The sequence below is a fragment of the Bacillus rossius genome, chromosome 8 (genome assembly GCF_032445375.1).
Source record: "Bacillus rossius redtenbacheri isolate Brsri chromosome 8, Brsri_v3, whole genome shotgun sequence".
NCBI classification, from domain to species: domain Eukaryota; kingdom Metazoa; phylum Arthropoda; class Insecta; order Phasmatodea; family Bacillidae; genus Bacillus; species Bacillus rossius.
This window is the reverse complement of record NC_086336.1, coordinates 4,930,665-4,948,286: the sequence shown is the minus strand read 5'-3', so window position 1 is coordinate 4,948,286 and position 17,622 is coordinate 4,930,665. Positions and strand designations below refer to the sequence as shown.

The 17,622-nt window shown below is 35.3% G+C and overlaps 2 protein-coding genes across 2 annotated transcripts; both read right to left on the bottom strand.

Annotated features, from left to right (window-relative positions):
• Positions 1-8,518: 8,518 nt before the first annotated feature.
• Positions 8,519-11,451, bottom strand: LOC134535505 (tigger transposable element-derived protein 1-like). Its single transcript, XM_063374645.1, has 2 exons — positions 11,243-11,451; positions 8,519-10,508 (listed from the first exon to the last, which is right to left on the bottom strand). The coding sequence occupies exon 2, from the start codon at positions 10,504-10,506 to the stop codon at positions 8,695-8,697; it is 1,812 nt and encodes a 603-aa protein (XP_063230715.1). The 5' UTR covers positions 10,507-10,508; positions 11,243-11,451; the 3' UTR covers positions 8,519-8,694.
• A 218-nt stretch (positions 11,452-11,669) lies between these two features.
• Positions 11,670-15,670, bottom strand: LOC134535251 (uncharacterized). Its single transcript, XM_063374323.1, has 4 exons — positions 15,092-15,670; positions 13,004-13,087; positions 11,856-12,115; positions 11,670-11,677 (listed from the first exon to the last, which is right to left on the bottom strand). Exons 1-4 carry the CDS (start codon positions 15,217-15,219, stop codon positions 11,670-11,672), a joined length of 480 nt encoding a protein of 159 aa, XP_063230393.1. The 5' UTR covers positions 15,220-15,670.
• Positions 15,671-17,622: the final 1,952 nt, after the last annotated feature.

The following is a 17,622-nucleotide window of genomic DNA, read 5'->3' as shown; positions in this document are numbered from 1 at the left end:
AAAGCTTAAAGCTAACGTCGGTGACATTGTGCGAATCTCCAAGCAGAAAGGTATCTTCGAGAAAGGTTTCACTGCGAACTGAAGTCCCGAACTTTTCCGTGTGACACATGTAAGTGAATCAGAGCCTAGGACCTACTACCTCGAAGATTTGGACCACAAACCTATCCGTGGCTAGCTTCTATGCCGAAGAGGTACAGCCTACATTGTATCCCGATACGTACTTGGTAGAGAAGATTATAAAACGAAGAAATGGACGATCCTACGTCAAGTGGTGGGGCTTTCCACCTCGCTTTAATTCGTGGGTGGCATATGCAGAAATCGAGAAATCCACAAGACTTTAATAATTTGTCTGTGTTTTTTTGTACTTGTAGTAGTATAGCATTTATGTAATATTTTTTTTTTTGTTTTTTAAAAGAAGTTGCGGTGTTTTTTTCTCAAGCATGTCACTTTGGTGGCACTTTTTTAAATTAAAGTTGTTTTGTATTGCCCAGGGATTGAACCATGGAAAAGAATCGATATAATCGATCAGTATATTAAAGAGTTATTTTTTAATGAATTTATATCTTTTTTCCATTAAAATCGGATAATGAATAAAGATTTTCAAGATGGCGTTCGTAACGATCTTTGATACAGTGATGACATAATTCAAAATGTCGGGTGTGGTGTAAGATTTTTTTATTACTTTTTATTGAGAATTTTTAAAATATATTAATAAATTACTGGTTTACTCTCGCCGGAAATCGAACCGAGGACCGAAAACAATTAAGTAACTAAAATTTTGAAGTAGGCAATTTTAAAAATATTTTTTTTTTTAAATCTATAGCATTAAAATTACAGATTTTCAAGATGGCGGCCGTTATCCATAATTGCAACAGTTACATCTTAATACAAGATGGTGGTTCTGTCTTTGAACAGGTGGTGCTATTATTACTTAAAATTTAAAAAACTTACAAGTTCGAATATGCATGTTATTTTTATATATACCTTATTTAATTCTCAATTTGGTAAATGTCTCGATGGTCGTGCAGTTAAAGGCGTATGTTTTTTCAACCTAGAGATCAGAGCTGCGGTGGTTCGAATCACAGCTCTTCCAATGTATTTTGCATAAAAAAATTAAATTTTATATGTCGATAAGGACCATAATAGCTCTGGTAGGTAATGGAACATCGACCTTATGTGATGAGACAGAGCGATGCCGGTGCTCTTTAGGAATAAACAGTGAAAACAAATTCGACGGTATCCAAGATGGCGGCCTCCAGTGGAAAATAAAAAAAATCGATATGGTGGCCGTGACAAAAATTCCATCATGAATGAGAGGGGCGCTCGATTTAAAGATGGCGGATCCAATATGACGAATCCAATATGGCGGATCCAATATGGCCCCGGGGTCAAGGTCAAAGGTCAAGGTCTCGGGCATCCAAGATTGCCGCCGTGATGTCACAATCCAATATGGTGGTTGGCACCACAGTCACCACACCCTGGAACCTTGTCCCTGGAGCCCCCAAACTATACTACTTAGAATTTTTTTTCAAATAACATATACTAAACACATCAAAACTCCCCTCACTGCTTGTCAGGAAAATGACAGTATGAACGATTACACACTAAACGATTTTACTTTGAGTGCTTTAAGAACGAACGGTATTAGGCCAACATTTTCATACTGAGTTATTTTAAGTATAAAGGTTTAGCTGAGTTTATTTTCGACTAAATTGATTTTGGCTCAAAGATTGTAGGTTTTATGAATTAGGTTTGGTGTGTTAGTATAAAAGGGCAGGTATGTAAGTTAAAGTCCAGTTAACTTTCCTATGGCTAAAAATATAGTGTTTGTAAAACATAAAGAGTTTAAGGGCCAGTTATATGAACCTTGGCTAAGCCTATGGCTACAATTGAACTGGAGGATACCTCTTACTTTCGTTTTACGACCCCTAGTTAGCGCCTAACTCCGAGATAACCCTTCGGCTAACATATCTCGTGGATGAACCGATGGCTAGCTAGTTAACCTGAGAGCAAGCAAGTACCAGGAAAGAAAATGGCGAGATATAAGGCGGGGTTATTGTTGACAGTGATAGTGAGGATAACTATTTCCGAAATTCCAGTATAATTTAATGCAAACTTCGATAACTGATTTAATGTTGCACACAAAATGCTTCTTTGCCGCGACATTTGATTACAAATTATGTAAAGTAATAATTTAGGCAGGTCTATCGGTGAGTCGTATATTCTATTTTTCTTTAATTAAATACATGTAGACCTATTGCTGTGTCGTATTGTGCGGTAACAAGATTTCCCACACATTAATTAGGTTTATTATTGTTTATTTTAATTAAGAGTATTGAATTATGTTATGTTTATTTTCCACCTTTGATGTTTACAGCTGCAGACTATATTTTACAAACACTTATTTTCTCAGTCCAACTATATAATAACAGTTGAATATATTTTCGAACATTAACTTATAATATTGTTTGTTATTTTCTTTGTTTTCAGCACGGACTTTTTTATATGTTTGTAATCTCTTTGGTTCAAGTTTGATGTTAAATTTAATTCTTTTTCTTTTACATTTTATTATATCTTACCTGGTTCTTTGCCGCGGGTTGTTGTCTGAAGGCCATATGTTTTATATGTTCTTCAGCCAATCAGCAGCCGGTTCAGGTCAGGAGAATAATTAAATTTTAATTGTTAAAGAGAGAATGTAAAATAAGGCGTCATAGTGGTATGGTTATTACCAGTGTTGTTAAAAGTACTCGGAAAAAGTAATTGGGCTCAATTACAATTACTGTGGTGATAATGTAACTAATTACAAGTAAAAATTACTTTACATAGAAGTAATCAGTAAAATTACAATTACAATTACAATTACTTTCCACTACCATTTTAAAACTGACCTACGATTCAATTTTTTTACACTTTGTTAAATTAATAATCATCCATACATATATGTTTTGTTAAAATAATTATTTCATGTAATGATTAAATTTATTATCTTTAATTAAATGAATAATATTTGAGGACAAACTTGTTTGAATAACATCAAAAGACTTCATTCAAGTAGCTACCTGTAATAAAAGTAACACTCTTTAAATTTTGGAATTGACCTTACAAAACAATTGCATTTTAAAGTTCTCATCAGATAGATTCCCTCTCTTGATGGCAAAATCATCTTTACCAACACTAAAAAGACGCTCAATGGGAGCACTTGTGGGCAGCGATGTGTTAAATTAAAAAATGCAGATTTTAGGATAGGGTAATGTTCGAGACCCTGCAAGTCACTATGGCTCTTCATTTTTGATCATAGATGTTGTGCATACGATCGTAGCACTACAAGCGTAAAATTATAAACTTTACTGATTCAAAAGTGTATGATCTTCTTGTTCTTAATTGTATTCATTATACGTTCCGAGAATAAAAGTAACGGCAAGTAAATATAAAGTATCGATTACCTTAATGTATCGATTACAATTGATATTATGTATTCCGATTACAAGTACAAATTACATTTTTTAAATGTAATTCGTTACAAGTATAAATTACTTGAAAAGTAATCGTTACAAGTAATCAGATTACTTGTAATTCGTTACTTAACAACACTGGTTATTACCAATACGCCGCTTATTTTGGTGATTTAACATGTAAGTTTTAGCTTCAGTGTTTATATCTATATATAAAATAATTCACCAGACTTCACATATGGTTTGTGAGTATTAAATATGACATTAATTGACAGTTCGGCCACGTATTTAACAAATACGTTTTCGCGTTGTAAAGGACGCAACTTGGAACATCATCCCGGACATTGATATATGCTAATTCATTTAGTCCTCACAAGAATTTACAATCAATTTCGAAACATTATATGTCTTTGAGCAAAACGATTTAAATTATCTAAAACACGAACTTTTTAGTATGGAATTAGAATTCGAAAACCAGTGGTCCGATTTCATAGTTTCTCGAAGCTGACCCTGAGTTTTAGCCGTGGTGATAATAATTAATTTTCATTGAACCCTCAAGTAAAATAATAACATTTATATCTCTACAACGTACACCGTGAATGGAAGTAATAGTATTAAATAATTTTGACGAATAGACTCTTGAAAGTGTATTTCTGTGCCAACCTTATTTCCTGTAATTGATCCAGCGGATAATCAGACACATGTTACGAATTTCAGGTTAATCGTATTAAATATTTAATTAACCATTATATGGAATGAGGTATATGTGTTACGTTAATAAATAAATATGTTATCATAGAAATTACATAGAAAGTATTACTTCTATTCTTCCTACCTCTGTGTGTGTAATTGTAAGATTAATGATTATTTATGTGTACCTATCACACTAATAAGCCTTCAAATAGTATTTTTAAACCTTAGCAATACTATTAATAAAGACCAGTAACGTTGCAGTTTATTGTTTGTATTTTATTAAAGTTAGGCCTATCGCTGGGTTGTATTATTAGGCCTATCTATATAAACAGGCTAATTATAAAGTCCGTGAAACATTTCATAAAATCGGTACAGTGAAATGGAAAAGAATAACGTAACAAATTATATACCCCGTGAAATAACAACTCTCAAAGTATTTTTTGAATGTAGCGCCAAAAAGCTATTTTAAAAAACAACCGACAGGGGCGCTAGTGCATGTAGTTGCTGAAAATGGCTGAGAACCAGGCAGAGAAAGCCTTTTGTGTGCTTGAATACGCCCGTAGCGAATCGGTAGTGAGTGTCCAAAGAGCTTTCCGTAGCAAGTTTAACAAAACACCACCAGTTTACAATAGCATAATGAAGTGGTACAAGAAATTCGAGGAAGACGGCTGTTTGTGCGACGCAAAACGGTCCGGTCGGCCAGGCATGTCACAACAGACAGTGGATTGTGTACGGGACATGATGGTGCGGAGTCCCAAGAAGTCAACTTATCGGGCTAGTGCAGAATTGAACCTCCCTCAGCCAACAGTGTGGAAAATTATTCGTAAGCGATTAAGAGTGAAGCCGTACAAATTACAGCTTCTGCAATCCATCAGCCACGATGACAAATTGCTCCGACTGCAGTTCTGCATTGCCATGCAGAACCGTCTTGAAGACGATGACTTTGCAAGCAAATTAATCTTCAGTGACGAAGCCACTTTTCATCTCTCAGGAAGAGTCAACCGACACAACCCACGCATATGGGGGTAGCAGTCACTAACCCGAAAGTCATTTGGCCGAAATTTCGGCCTAGTGCCTTTCGGCCTAGTGCCTGTCGGCCTAGTGCCTGTTGGCCTAGTGCCTGTCGGCCTAGTGCCTGTTGCCAGAGTTAAGACATATTCCCAGTGATATAAATATTAGAATTTTCGGCCTACTGCCTGTCGGCCTAGTGCCTGTCGGCCTAGTGCCTGTTGCCAGAGTTAAGACATATTTCCAGCGAGATAAATTTTCAATTTTTCGGCCTAGTGCCTGTCGTCATAGTGCCTGTCGGCCTAGTGCCTTTCGGCCTAGTGCCTTTCGGCCTACTGCCTTTCGGCCTACTGCCTGTCGGCCTAGTGCCTTTCGGCCTAGTGCCTGTCGGCCTAGTGCCTTTCGGCCGAGTGCCTTCGGCCTAGTGATTTTCGGCCTACTGCCGCGGCCCCGCTGCCTCTATACTGCCCCGCTTAGCCTCAGTATTTGATTCTTCACGAAGCTTTGTCAAAAGTTCCTGACATCGTGACTCCAATTCTTCCAGTTGAACGTCAGGCATTTGCATCGAATCAGTGTCTTCATAGTTTTCATCTGGTCCAGCACCCAGCTTTCTTTTCTTCTTTGGTGCACCCTCATCCTCATACTTCAACTTCCTTTTCGACGATTTCTTTTCGCGCCTCTGACAAAGTTTCTTACACGCTAACCCGGGGCTACGATTGTGCAACCTTTTCCATGGACTAGAATGCCAGCCGGGACCACTTGTATGGGAGAGAGCAGCTCCATAGCAACGTGTGTAATAGCTCCCTCTTTTTCCAAAATGTATTCGTTTTCCTCCAGAAAACTTCGCATTTAATGCCATATACATGCAGAAGCACAAATGTGTTTAGAAACATACTAGTTATGTATATAAGATGTAAAACATTTAAAAAGTATGTTCATTTCTACTTACCGTTCTGCAGCATTTGTGGTGCTGTTGCTGATGAGTTTATCAGCTTTCTTCTCAAGTCTTGCTATGCAATCTCGAATAGGTTTAAGCAAACCAGCACCTTCCAATTTTTGAAGTAAATTTTCCTCTTCAGAATCTTTTCTGTTACAATAATTAGATCTGCATCTGGCATGCGATCCAAAAACGTGGTCAGGTGCATTTCGTAGATCTGCTCTAAGAATATCCACAGCTTCTTTTCCTCTGTTCTTTGATGCCTCTTTTATTGCAGTCCGCACACCTTTGACCAACCTCTCTGTTCGAGAAATCCTTGCATTTCCATCAACTTTACTGAGGAGTTTCCGTGCTTCCAGATCATAAGCTTTGTTTGACGAAAGCTTGAGGATATTCTCGCAAAATGCCCTTGTTGCATGGTTGGCACATTCAATTTTCGTGACGTACCGACCATAGTCACACTTCTGTTGAATCGCTGCTAACACTGCAGCATCCCCATCACCTACATAGTTCTTATAAATTAAACCATGCATTGGTATACTTTGGTTAAATCCTTCACAGATAAGGTCTTTTTCCATAGCTGTTGAAGGACCTGTATGGTTCTTGAAACATATGTGATCTGGTATCACTTTTTTTTGGAACTTGATATGGAGCAAATGCTGCAGTATTTGTTTTTGACCCCAAGATATAGAATTTTGTTTGTTTCTTGGCCAACAATTACTGCCTGAAAAATATAAGAATTATTTTTTGTGAGCAGTAAAACAGTTGTTAAAAATCATAATTTACTTGCTTAAAAATAAATAAGCATTTGTAATAATTTTATTAATATAACTGAAAAGTATAATCCTCAATAGTACAAGTAAAAATTTTTAAAAAGTTATTAAAAATATGGAAAAATATTTTACTTGAAACAGTTTAAAAACCTGTAACAAGTAATGTGATAACAAATTGGTGCTTACAACTCCTGTAGAGGAATTATATCCATGTCCATACGTTCGCTTTCCCCATCCTCCATCACCCAACACTGTTACATAGGGGATGCCATTTAGATAATGTCCTTTTTGTTCAGCAATTTTCTTTTCTTGCTGGCCTGCTTCTTTCAGTTTAGATGTAAGATGGTTTTCCCATGCCTGAAAAAGATATCATCAAAGTGTTGTTCTAAATTTCTATTTATTACAATAAATTTTTTTCCAAATGATGCACCCGCTGCATATAGTTGCAACGCTAAGACTGCCTTTTTTTAAAAATATAATATGTTATTTTAAACTGGTTCTTACAATAGAATTATCATTATGAATTTATGCTAATGACTAATTGAGTAACTTTATCAAAAATAAAATGATGTATTCAGAGTATGCGGGGGAAAAATTATAATGATATAATTAGCCTTGATAATATTTAAGTATTGAATTTAAATCGAGATGCGACTTGCAGGCCAATTATAAATATAATTTGCTTGTCATTTTATGTTTAGCTTTATCGTATGTGTACATGTTGTAAGGTACAGTCATGAAGATTTATATATATATAAACAGTTGTAGGTACTACTGAAGTCAAGGAACACATAGAGCACTAAAACTATTTCGTGTAATTATCGATGTGAAAATTACCGTACATCTGGTTCCTAAATGGTTTATATATAAAACAGCAGGAGTATGCTGTAATAATATTACTTAAAAAAATATCTGGAAAAAATATTTATGTCCTAAAACCTTTGAGAATGCTAATAATAAAACCCAATTAACAAGAAAAAACATAGTTTTAAAGAAACCCTCTTAAACCCTCTAAAGTCCCAGGTACACAGAGACGGCGTATCGTCGATATAAAATGACGTCATACGTTTGTCGGTGGGTTGTCGGCGGCAGAGTTACAATGGAATTGTCATTGCTCTGCTCGTATCTTTGAGCTTTCGATTGTTGGCAACACCGTCTGAAAGTGTTAGTTAATGATATTGTATTTATAAGATTGCTGTGGCGCGAAAAAGAGAACCAATTACAGCATACTGTAGTGTCACATGGCATAACATTGTCGTTGGCTTGTCGATGCCGTGTCGATGACTTTCAATAACTTGTTGGTTAAAGTTAAAATAATTTACTTCTCGGCCGCACAGTTAGTCCATCGACACTGTTAGACATCGAAACCGACGTCATAAGGTCACTGATGGTAATATGGCCATGTTAAGCTTTGTTTAATTTTATTTTATCTAGTTTTCGGGAAATCCCCAAAAGTGTTTGATGGACATAATATCTAGGGTTTTTCTTGTCAAAAACCATTAACAAAACATTTTTTAATACATGTCATTATAAAATAACTGCAAAATAATAAATACATGTATTTGGGCCATATTAAAAGCATGTGATGTTAATATGGCCAATGATTTATAGGAAGCTGAAAATTAAGATTTATTAGCACAAATCATAAATAAATTGTATTTCTGATGAATATTTACTAATATTTACTTATACATACATAAGAATAAACAGCAAATATATTTTTTAAAACATATAAAAATACAGTTTTATTATTTTTTGATAATGAAAGTCTGATTGTAGATAAAATATGATATTAACAAGTAACATATTGGTCTCTTTCAAAATATTTACACTATAATAAACATTTCGGGCAAATAAAAAACTCTTTGTCATCTTTGGTGAGGCCAACACATTCTTCATGGACATATATTTCACAAACTCCGCACAGTCTCATATCCTTCACTTCATCATTGCAACAAATTGCACAGTACCAACTCTCAGACTTCTTTGAAGCAGTTATCTGGCGAACAGACTTTGTATTATATTTTTTGCTGTTTCCACTGTTCTTGCTGCTATCTAACTTTACATCCTTGTTATCTTCAAATAAAGATTTATTCAGTACAACACCCCTGTTGTTTATAGCAGGTTTCATAACCCGTGTGGTTTTCCGTTTTTTCTTTGGTGTAGGTAGCATTTCTCCAATGGAACCACGCCTGGACAGATTTGCAGTACTTTCGGGAATATGCAAACTATCAGAGTAATCTGAAGAACTTGAAGGTTGTGCCAAGTCTCCTGTGATATCTGAATCAGATGATGAACTGGTGCTGTGTCTAGAACCAAGCTGGCTAACATTTGTCTGTAGACCAGACGGACCTGCCAATGAATGGTCGTCATTGGAATTATGTTGTTCCTGCAACGCATAAGCGGTTACAGTTTCGTCTGCCATTTTTGTGTTAGGTGGTGGAAGCTCAGTAGCTATGCTGGGTGCAAAGGCCTCTTCTGGAATCACGAACGGATTGAAGGGGAAAATGCCAGTAGCCTTAAATCCACTTTTCATGTTTGCTTGTGTCATGGACTTTTCCCATGTTGGTGTAAAAACATCAGCAAAGTTCAATTTAGAAATGTCTTGCTGTTCTTTGTGCATATTAAAATAAAGGAGTGTGTGCTGATCCCAAAAAATCTCAAAACTTCGGAAACAACCTTTGTCTAAAGGCTGTAACTCATGAGTCGTGTTTGACGGAAGACAGTACAAAATAATTTCATTCTGTTCTGCAACTTCACATATGCTGTAGTCTAAATGTGACTTAGCCCCATCAAAAATCAGAAGACAAGGCCCACTTGGCTTGAACCTAGAGAAGTGATTCAGGAAGGACACAAAAGATTCGGTTGTCATGCTACCTTTTCGAGTCATTATTGTTGTTGAACCTGTAGGTAAATTTTTTTCCCAAGCTGGATTTTTTCTTAATCCAGGGAATAGGATCATTGGGGGAATGACATTTCCAGTAGCATTACCACAGGCTACAACAGTAACACTCTCGCCACGTTCCTTTGCAACAATGTGGACGCGCTTTGACCCCTTTTTCGCCAAAACCTCTGGATCTTTGTGCAGTTGTAACCTACAACCCTTCTCATCCATGTTGAATATTTTTTCAGGGAAGTTTAAAAACTTGTTCTCAGCAAGGACATTCTGTAATTTTTCAAAATGGTCTCCAACTATGAATTTGTTAAGCTTTTGAGCTCGGGCAGGATTTAGCCTTTGAGCTTTTCGTTTGCTAATTTCAGGATTTCTGGCCAAAAAGCTATTCAACCAGTAGCGACCTGCAGTTTCTTTAGTGAACCGGTGAGTTATCCCATTTTCACGGCAGTATTTAAAAACATTTAACTTGAGCATCTTTGATGTGAGTGGATAACCAACATTTGCTAGACGAATTATTCTCCTGCTAAGTTCCCTCTCTTCCTCAGTTTTGAGTGTGGCCTTACAACCCAATTTTGATTTAACATCTTGGTTATTGGAAAGATAACGGCGAAGGGTTCGCCTAGGCACGACATACCTTTTACTTGCTGCATTAACAGATAGGTTGCCAAGTCTTACAGCATCTACTGCCTTGCTGAGTCCATCTTGTGTCCAACTACCCCGCTTCTTTTGTGGATTGAAGGGATTCATTTCTGAAACAAAAAACAAAGAATTAACATTAGTTACAATTTAATTATAAGTTATTATTTTTGGCGCCATAATTAATGTATCGGGATTTTTTTTATGTAATTTAATTAATTTTTATATAGAATTATTGAAAATATAATATCCAGTATGCTCTTTCAATAAATATTTTCCTGCAAAAAAAGTTTCATGATATTTTCACTTCATTACATTTTTACATATTATTCTTAAAAATATATTTTCCATTGTGCACTTTAATAAATATTTTCCCGCAAAAATGCACCAGACAAAAACAATTTAAATATACCCAGTGATGGCATCTAAGGAGTTTTTTTAAGTTGTCATTTTAGGTAGGTATCCTGTGTGAGGTACACATTTTTCTGTAATTTTTATTACTTGTCTCTGTAAAGGTATATATTAATTACAGTTATAAATAAACTCGTAATAAATAATAAAATCACATACACTAATAACAATTTACCTACGAGGGGCCATACAGTATGTATAAACCATTTCATTCACAAAATGTTGCTAATATGGCCAACTGCAGCTAATATGGCCACATGGTTGGCCATATTAACAACCTGGGTGACATTTCAAAAAGTCGATTATAGTTTTTAAATGGTTGAAGGTAATAAATCTTTTTAAAATACATTTAAATAAGCATAGAAATCTACGCACTGAGACATCAAATTTCTGACAATATCTAGTAGTACACTATTAAAATAAAATATAAACTTACCGGAGTAAAATAAGAAGAGTTCTCTGCTCGCAGCAAAAACCCATGAAAATGGCGTCTCCCAGGTGGTGTGCGTGCTGCCCGGACTCGGAAACTCTGTGAGCTCTCGACAATGGTGTTCCGAAGAACATGCCAGCACATTCTATCGGTATCCGCGCGAACTAAGTCAATGGCAGCCAAATGGCCATATTACCAACATGGCCATATTACCATCAGGGACCTTACAAGGTAAGCCAAATATATTTCAGATTAGCATCGACATGGCCGGCATTGACATCCACCGTTTCTATGCAGCCATACTTTCAGAAACCTGTAATCAAAATATTCATAAGACCTTTACACGCTAATCATACCTGTTGAATGGTACTTTCGTGTTTCTGGAACTTTTCGCATGACATGACGGGGATATCCATGATGGAAAACATTTCCTCTAATTGGCTGTACCCAATTCCAATAGAAACAGCACCCCAAACAGCGGCATTATTGATGTCTTCTGCAAAGTCGTCTTTGTGAGAAGACACGTCTTGAACTTGGTTACAAGTTTCACAAACAAATCTCCAAGTTGAAAAAAATCCAGAGCGTTTTTCTGAATGAATCGTGTACCTTCCCATCGTACATTCATTTTTGTGTAGTTTTATGGATTCCATTTGTTTAAAAACGTGGCCGATATCAACACATCGGTTTCCTGATATACAATCAGTCACAGGTTTAAGTGGAGGGTCCTTCTCAACTACCAAATCCGGTAGTTCACTTTCTGATTCTTCAGATGGCCAATCTAAAATACCGAATCCTTTGTTTGTTGTTTCACGGTCTCCCTCGTCAACAACATTGTGTTCTGGTTGGAGTGGTTCTATGGGAATCTCTTCGGCGATTGATCTGAGGGAAAAACATAAAGACGATATACTTGTAAAACATTAAGACTAAGCAAGTATTGACGAACTTGTAAGAGATGGCACTTCATAGTTAGTCTATAGAGAATTTTGCCTTCTAAAATCCAGTGACAGCAATCAATTATGTCAAAAGATGTTCGTCAAAACAACACAAGCTCACGGACTAACAAATTTGCAAATTACATAGTAATACAAGTAATACGAAATGAAGCCCCAATGGAGAAGTGACGGGATGAGAATAGCAGGGAAAGCAGGAGATCTCCGAAAAAACTGCCGGCCAACGGCAACTTCCGTTACGTTTTCCACATGCGAAAAGTAGATAATAGTTAAAGGCTGGTACTATTTGAGCTGCTAGAGCCATAGACAAGAAATAATTTTTTGGAACTCACGATAGAGAATCAGGTAACTGCAGTGAGTAACTTTAATAATCCAACATTCACAAAAATATATTTTACCGAAGTTAGTTCGCAAAAGTTTAACGGCGAAACTTGCCTTCATGCGTGCAAGAGTCTTCCAACCACATACAGCACTGAGGCCTGCGGATGTCAACGTCAGATGTGCCAGAGAGCAAAATAAATGTTGGCAACACTGCAATGCTATCAACTGTGTCTGGAGTTACATGCGGTCAAGGTCGCGTGGGTTTCCTTCTTCCGTGCGCAACCATTCCTAAAAATCGCGCGCTTTTTGAATAAGTTATTGCAAAGAAAGTATAAACCAAACACAGGAATGTAATTTAGTCTGCCAAGGGTGGAGGGGGAGAGTGGTCGCGGCAGTTGCTCCTCCCTAATTTCAGAATGGGAAGTCTAAAACTTTTTTATTGAAGTCATAAGTATATAAATACATAAAACTGATGTTTGCATTGCATAGTACTTACAGTTCAGGAGATCCAGGAATAGGCGTCCTGACGACTTCACTTGACGAACACGTCTCAGAAGTTTTATTCCGCTCTGAACCATCACTGAAAACAATTAAATTATAATTTTTGGTTACATCCTGCTGAAAATCTATAGTAAACGTGAATATGTTAGTGTTTGCTATATATATCGCACAAAACAGGTAATTAAGTGATAATGTACCGAATACCAGATTTAATCAATCTCAGGGTCATTAAATATACTGATATATATCCATATATACATATACTGATATATATCCATATATACATACAATACAATACTGTAAGAGTACAATACAAAACTAAGTACATTACACTTAAAAAAGGTATTACTGATTACATAGAATGGCATTAACTTAATTTAAGGTCACTTAAAGTATAACTTGTACCGACATAGAAATTCAATACTCCCCTTTTTCACTCATTTTTTTAATTTTTTGTACTCTTTTTAGCATAGGTTTGAGTTCTTTTCCTCAAATAGATCAATAAATTCCTTTAGAGAGTAGGAAGGATGCTCTGACAGGACTTTCTTAAGTGTTCCGTTAAATAAAGATAAGTTTTTAATATTTCTTGATATTTTGCGGTAGCAAATTATATATTTTTGCGCCTATTAATTAATGCCTTTTTTCAAATTTATTGATATTGTTTACCACTGCTCTGATTTTTTTTTTAGAATTCCTATTGTTATGCTCATTATTGTCTCATTTTTTTTTAGATTATGTTTCTCTTTATGTAACAATAAAATAATTCTCAGAATATATTCATTATTCGTTATTTGTAATGTTTCTTCAATGTAGTACGTTTGTGTATATATTTGTGTGATTCCTATCATAATAACTTTGTTCCCACTCAATCGATTAAGATTAAAAAAATAAACATTGGTTGCTCGATATACGAAAAATATGGCACAAAGCGCCCCATCGCCCCACGGTTTTTCGCAATAATACTAGTATTTTTCGTTCATTATTATTTACAGATTAGGCTGTTATATTAAGAATTCTTTTTTCCACATTTAGTTTGATGTGCTTTAAAATCGTGGTTATTAGTTTTTTAAAGTATATTTAGTTTTCAATTTTTAATTCGAGTGAATGTTAAAAATTGAAATTTTCTTAAGTTCTCGTAATTAGTATAGCAAATCTCTGGCAAAGGTTGCACGGATGTAAAATTCTTCTCCAACATAATAAAATTTGAGGTGTTAAATTCTAAAGTAATACTGATAAAGTTTGTATAGTAAATCTTCAGCCGAGGGCGGACAGTTGTACAATTCGCTTGGAACTAAAGATCAAATTCGCAGTGAGAAAAAAAAAAATTATTTTCTACGGCCCCGGACTGGATTTGATCCCATGCCCGTGAAGGCCGGAATACTTTCTTGACTAAGCATGGCGCCTTAGCTCGCTCGACCAACGAATCAACTGAGACTCATATGGTAAAAGTAGTAATAAGTATTTGCTCTCACGCAGAGGATAAGTGAGGAAATTATTTAATTCTGACGATCCTAATCAGGAAAATGACATAAACTTATCAAATTAATATACTGTCACCGGTTCTTGATAAGTGTACAAAGTTTCAATTAAATCTGTCCGTTCAAAGTGGGTCAAAATCGAGTCTAAAAGAGTCGGTTACAAACAAACAAGCTCACAAACATACAGTTGAAGCTAAAAAAGGCGTGTTAAAATAGGAATTCATACACTTGAAAAAAAATAATTGGGAACATCGCACCAAATAATGATTGTATAAACTTCCGTTATTATAACAGAGCGAACTATGTGATGATTATCTAAAGAAATCATAATAACATTACTTATAAGCAGTAAACAAAGTGAGATATGTCTCGCGATACAAGAAGTTATAGCCTACTTAATAATTAAATATATATTTTAAGTTACGTTGTAATTAACTCAGTTATTTATATACTCCTATCATCTTACAATTACTTAAAAACGAAAAAGATTAAGCCTTAGACAAATAATGTTCAATCAACGAAGTAAGTTGTTTCCCTTAAAGTATAGGCTACGAGAATCGGATTTTATTAACTTATTTACATGAGAAAATAAGTATATGACTTACCTCATATTTCTTGGATGTTTTCCAGATTCGTTATCCTTGGCTTTTTTCTCCAGCCAAAAGTTTCTTTTGATCTTTGCTTTCTTGCTCTTTTTGTGAGAGCGGCTCGGAGGTGGTTTAGACTTCGGCATGGCTCACGGAAGAATATTTTCAACGACTGAAATATGCACTTCACGAAAGTCATCAAAAACACAAAATGCGCGCGAAAGTAGTTTCTTGGAGCGCGCGGGGGCGCGGCGCGGCTGGTGGGAGCTCCTGGACGTAGTTCCCAAAAATGACACCTCGAGCGCCAGCGTACGGTCACGCGGAGACGCGGGTCGCGCTGGGAAGTCGGTTCCTCGCGCGAGAGCGACACGCGTCTCCATGTGTTCATACACCACAGCTGTATTTTCCATCGTATAAACACAAACCATATAGCAGCGTAAAGTGAACAGAATAGGCTATATCCTCTGGTAATATGAATACATAATATCCCTATACTAATTTCATTTTATAAGGAAACTGCAACCATCTTTTTTTCCTGTTCAAATGACCATAATGCTTAATTGCATAGAAAAAAATCTTAAAGCTCTAACCTAATTAAAATTTCAGAGAATAATATAGAAAATATTTACAATAAACCTATATTCAAACATTACTTAAAAAAATTAAAATTACATCGATATGTCTGAATGTATTTACGACATAAAACTTTAAATAAAAAAATTAATAAAAGTAATATTGGTTTCGAAATATAATTTAACATGCACTAAAAACATTCTTGTAACATATATATGACTAATAGCTTACATAACACTGCCTTTAATGATATGTCCGACTCCCTTGAACAACCTTAATCGTTGTACTTTTCGTTACGTCCGCCATCTTGAAAATCCTTAAATCTTAACAGAAAATTTAAGAACTTTTTAAAATTAATAAAACCATTAATTAATAAAATTTTAATAAAAAAACTTTCTTCATTTTGAAATTATGTTACATCCACCATCTTGGAATTCCATAATTACTATCGGAAAAAATGAAGTAAAAATGTAATATTTTAAAAATATGATTTAAATTTAATTTAAATAACATTTTAATTTAAAAACGCACTAACTTCATGGCGTCCTTGGTTTGAACTCAGTGAGAGCAAAATAAATGGCTATGTATCCTTCCTCCACAGAGACCACCGTCGGAGACTGACCTCCCGCCACTAATGTCAAGGTAGATATAACATCAGCAAGTATGACGTCTTTCCCGCCATCTTGTATTCTTCTGCTAGAGGCCGCCATCTTGGATCCGACATATTGTTTTCGTTTGCTAGAGGCAGCCACCACCTTATTAATTTAATTTTTACCCGGTAGACCGCAGTTATAATTTATTGCCAGGACGCCCGCTAGCTGCACGTAACTCTCAGTCGTGTGAAAACCTTGGAAGAAATTGTATTGTCTGATTTAGAATTTAAAAAATTGTTGAGTAGGCTACACGACCATAGAGCATTGTCAGAATTGATACGATTGCGAAGTCTAGCTTCGTCCTGTCATTGACATATAATATCAAATCATCCCTTTTACTCATAACATACATTTAAAAATTGCACAGTCACACACAATAAATCAATTCACCGTATTAATGCTGTTTTGTTTTGCTAAGAATTCAGACGTGGTTCTACATAGTTCTAAAGTAAGGTACATACCTATAGTTTTGACGTAATATTCATAATAACTCAGTCTACACTTTCTTGCTGTTTGTCGTTAACCTTCCCGGTCCAATTCCAGTCCAGTCCAGTCCAGTCCAGTCTAGTCCAGTCCAGTCCAGTCCAGCACGTCCTTGTTTTGAGCTTGTCATAAACCTAACAATACTTTAATTACTATTCATTACTTATTTGATTTTGAGGAGTTGCCTGGTGTATCTTTGAAGTCAAGTGTTCAATACCAATGAAATTAAAATGGGACCACCTTTTAGATATATTGAACCCAACGCAAAAAAAAAAATCATTAAAATAGATTCATAAACAAAGTAGTTATCTCCGAACATATATATAGACGAATTGAGAACGTACTTTTTTTAATTCAGTTAAAAAGTGTTGATAGATTGTAGGCCTACGTGTTTTTAAATCATACCACATAACACACATCCCGGTTTGATTACTGTCAGAGATATGACTTTTATAATAAAAAAAAGTTACACGTATTTTCATTTGTGGTAATATATATAAAAAATATAATTATTTTTTCAGTTATTCTTGCTTATTTTTTATCTTCATCATAATTTTCTGGGAAAAATGATTTATTACTATAAAAATTAAAATGCCCCGTTTCCTGACTTTGGAGTCGAATATCAAAAAAAAAAATGTTAAAATGACTCCAAGTAATTATTATTTAATTTATTCATGCTTTGTTTTTACATCGAGCTTTATTTTCTATGGAGATATGAGTTTTTTGTCAAATACTTAAAAAACGAAATTCCAAAAACTGAAAAAAATTAATAAAACTCGTAACTCTTTATGCTTGCTCTTCATTCATAATTTCAAACCCTTAGACCTAGTAGATTTCGAA

Bases quoted from the DNA above. Each gene is read 5' to 3' on its own strand.
- LOC134535505 (XM_063374645.1), bottom strand. From the start codon at position 10,506: ATGAATCCCTTCAATCCACAAAAGAAGCGGGGTAGTTGGACACAAGAT.
- LOC134535251 (XM_063374323.1), bottom strand. From the start codon at position 15,219: ATGCCGAAGTCTAAACCACCTCCGAGCCGCTCTCACAAAAAGAGCAAG. The intron at 13,088-15,091 runs GTAAGTCATATA...AATTGTTTTCAG, and splicing joins AAACATCCAAGAAATATGAG to TGATGGTTCAGAGCGGAATA. The intron at 12,116-13,003 runs GTAAGTACTATG...TTTTTCCCTCAG, and splicing joins ATTCCTGGATCTCCTGAACT to ATCAATCGCCGAAGAGATTC.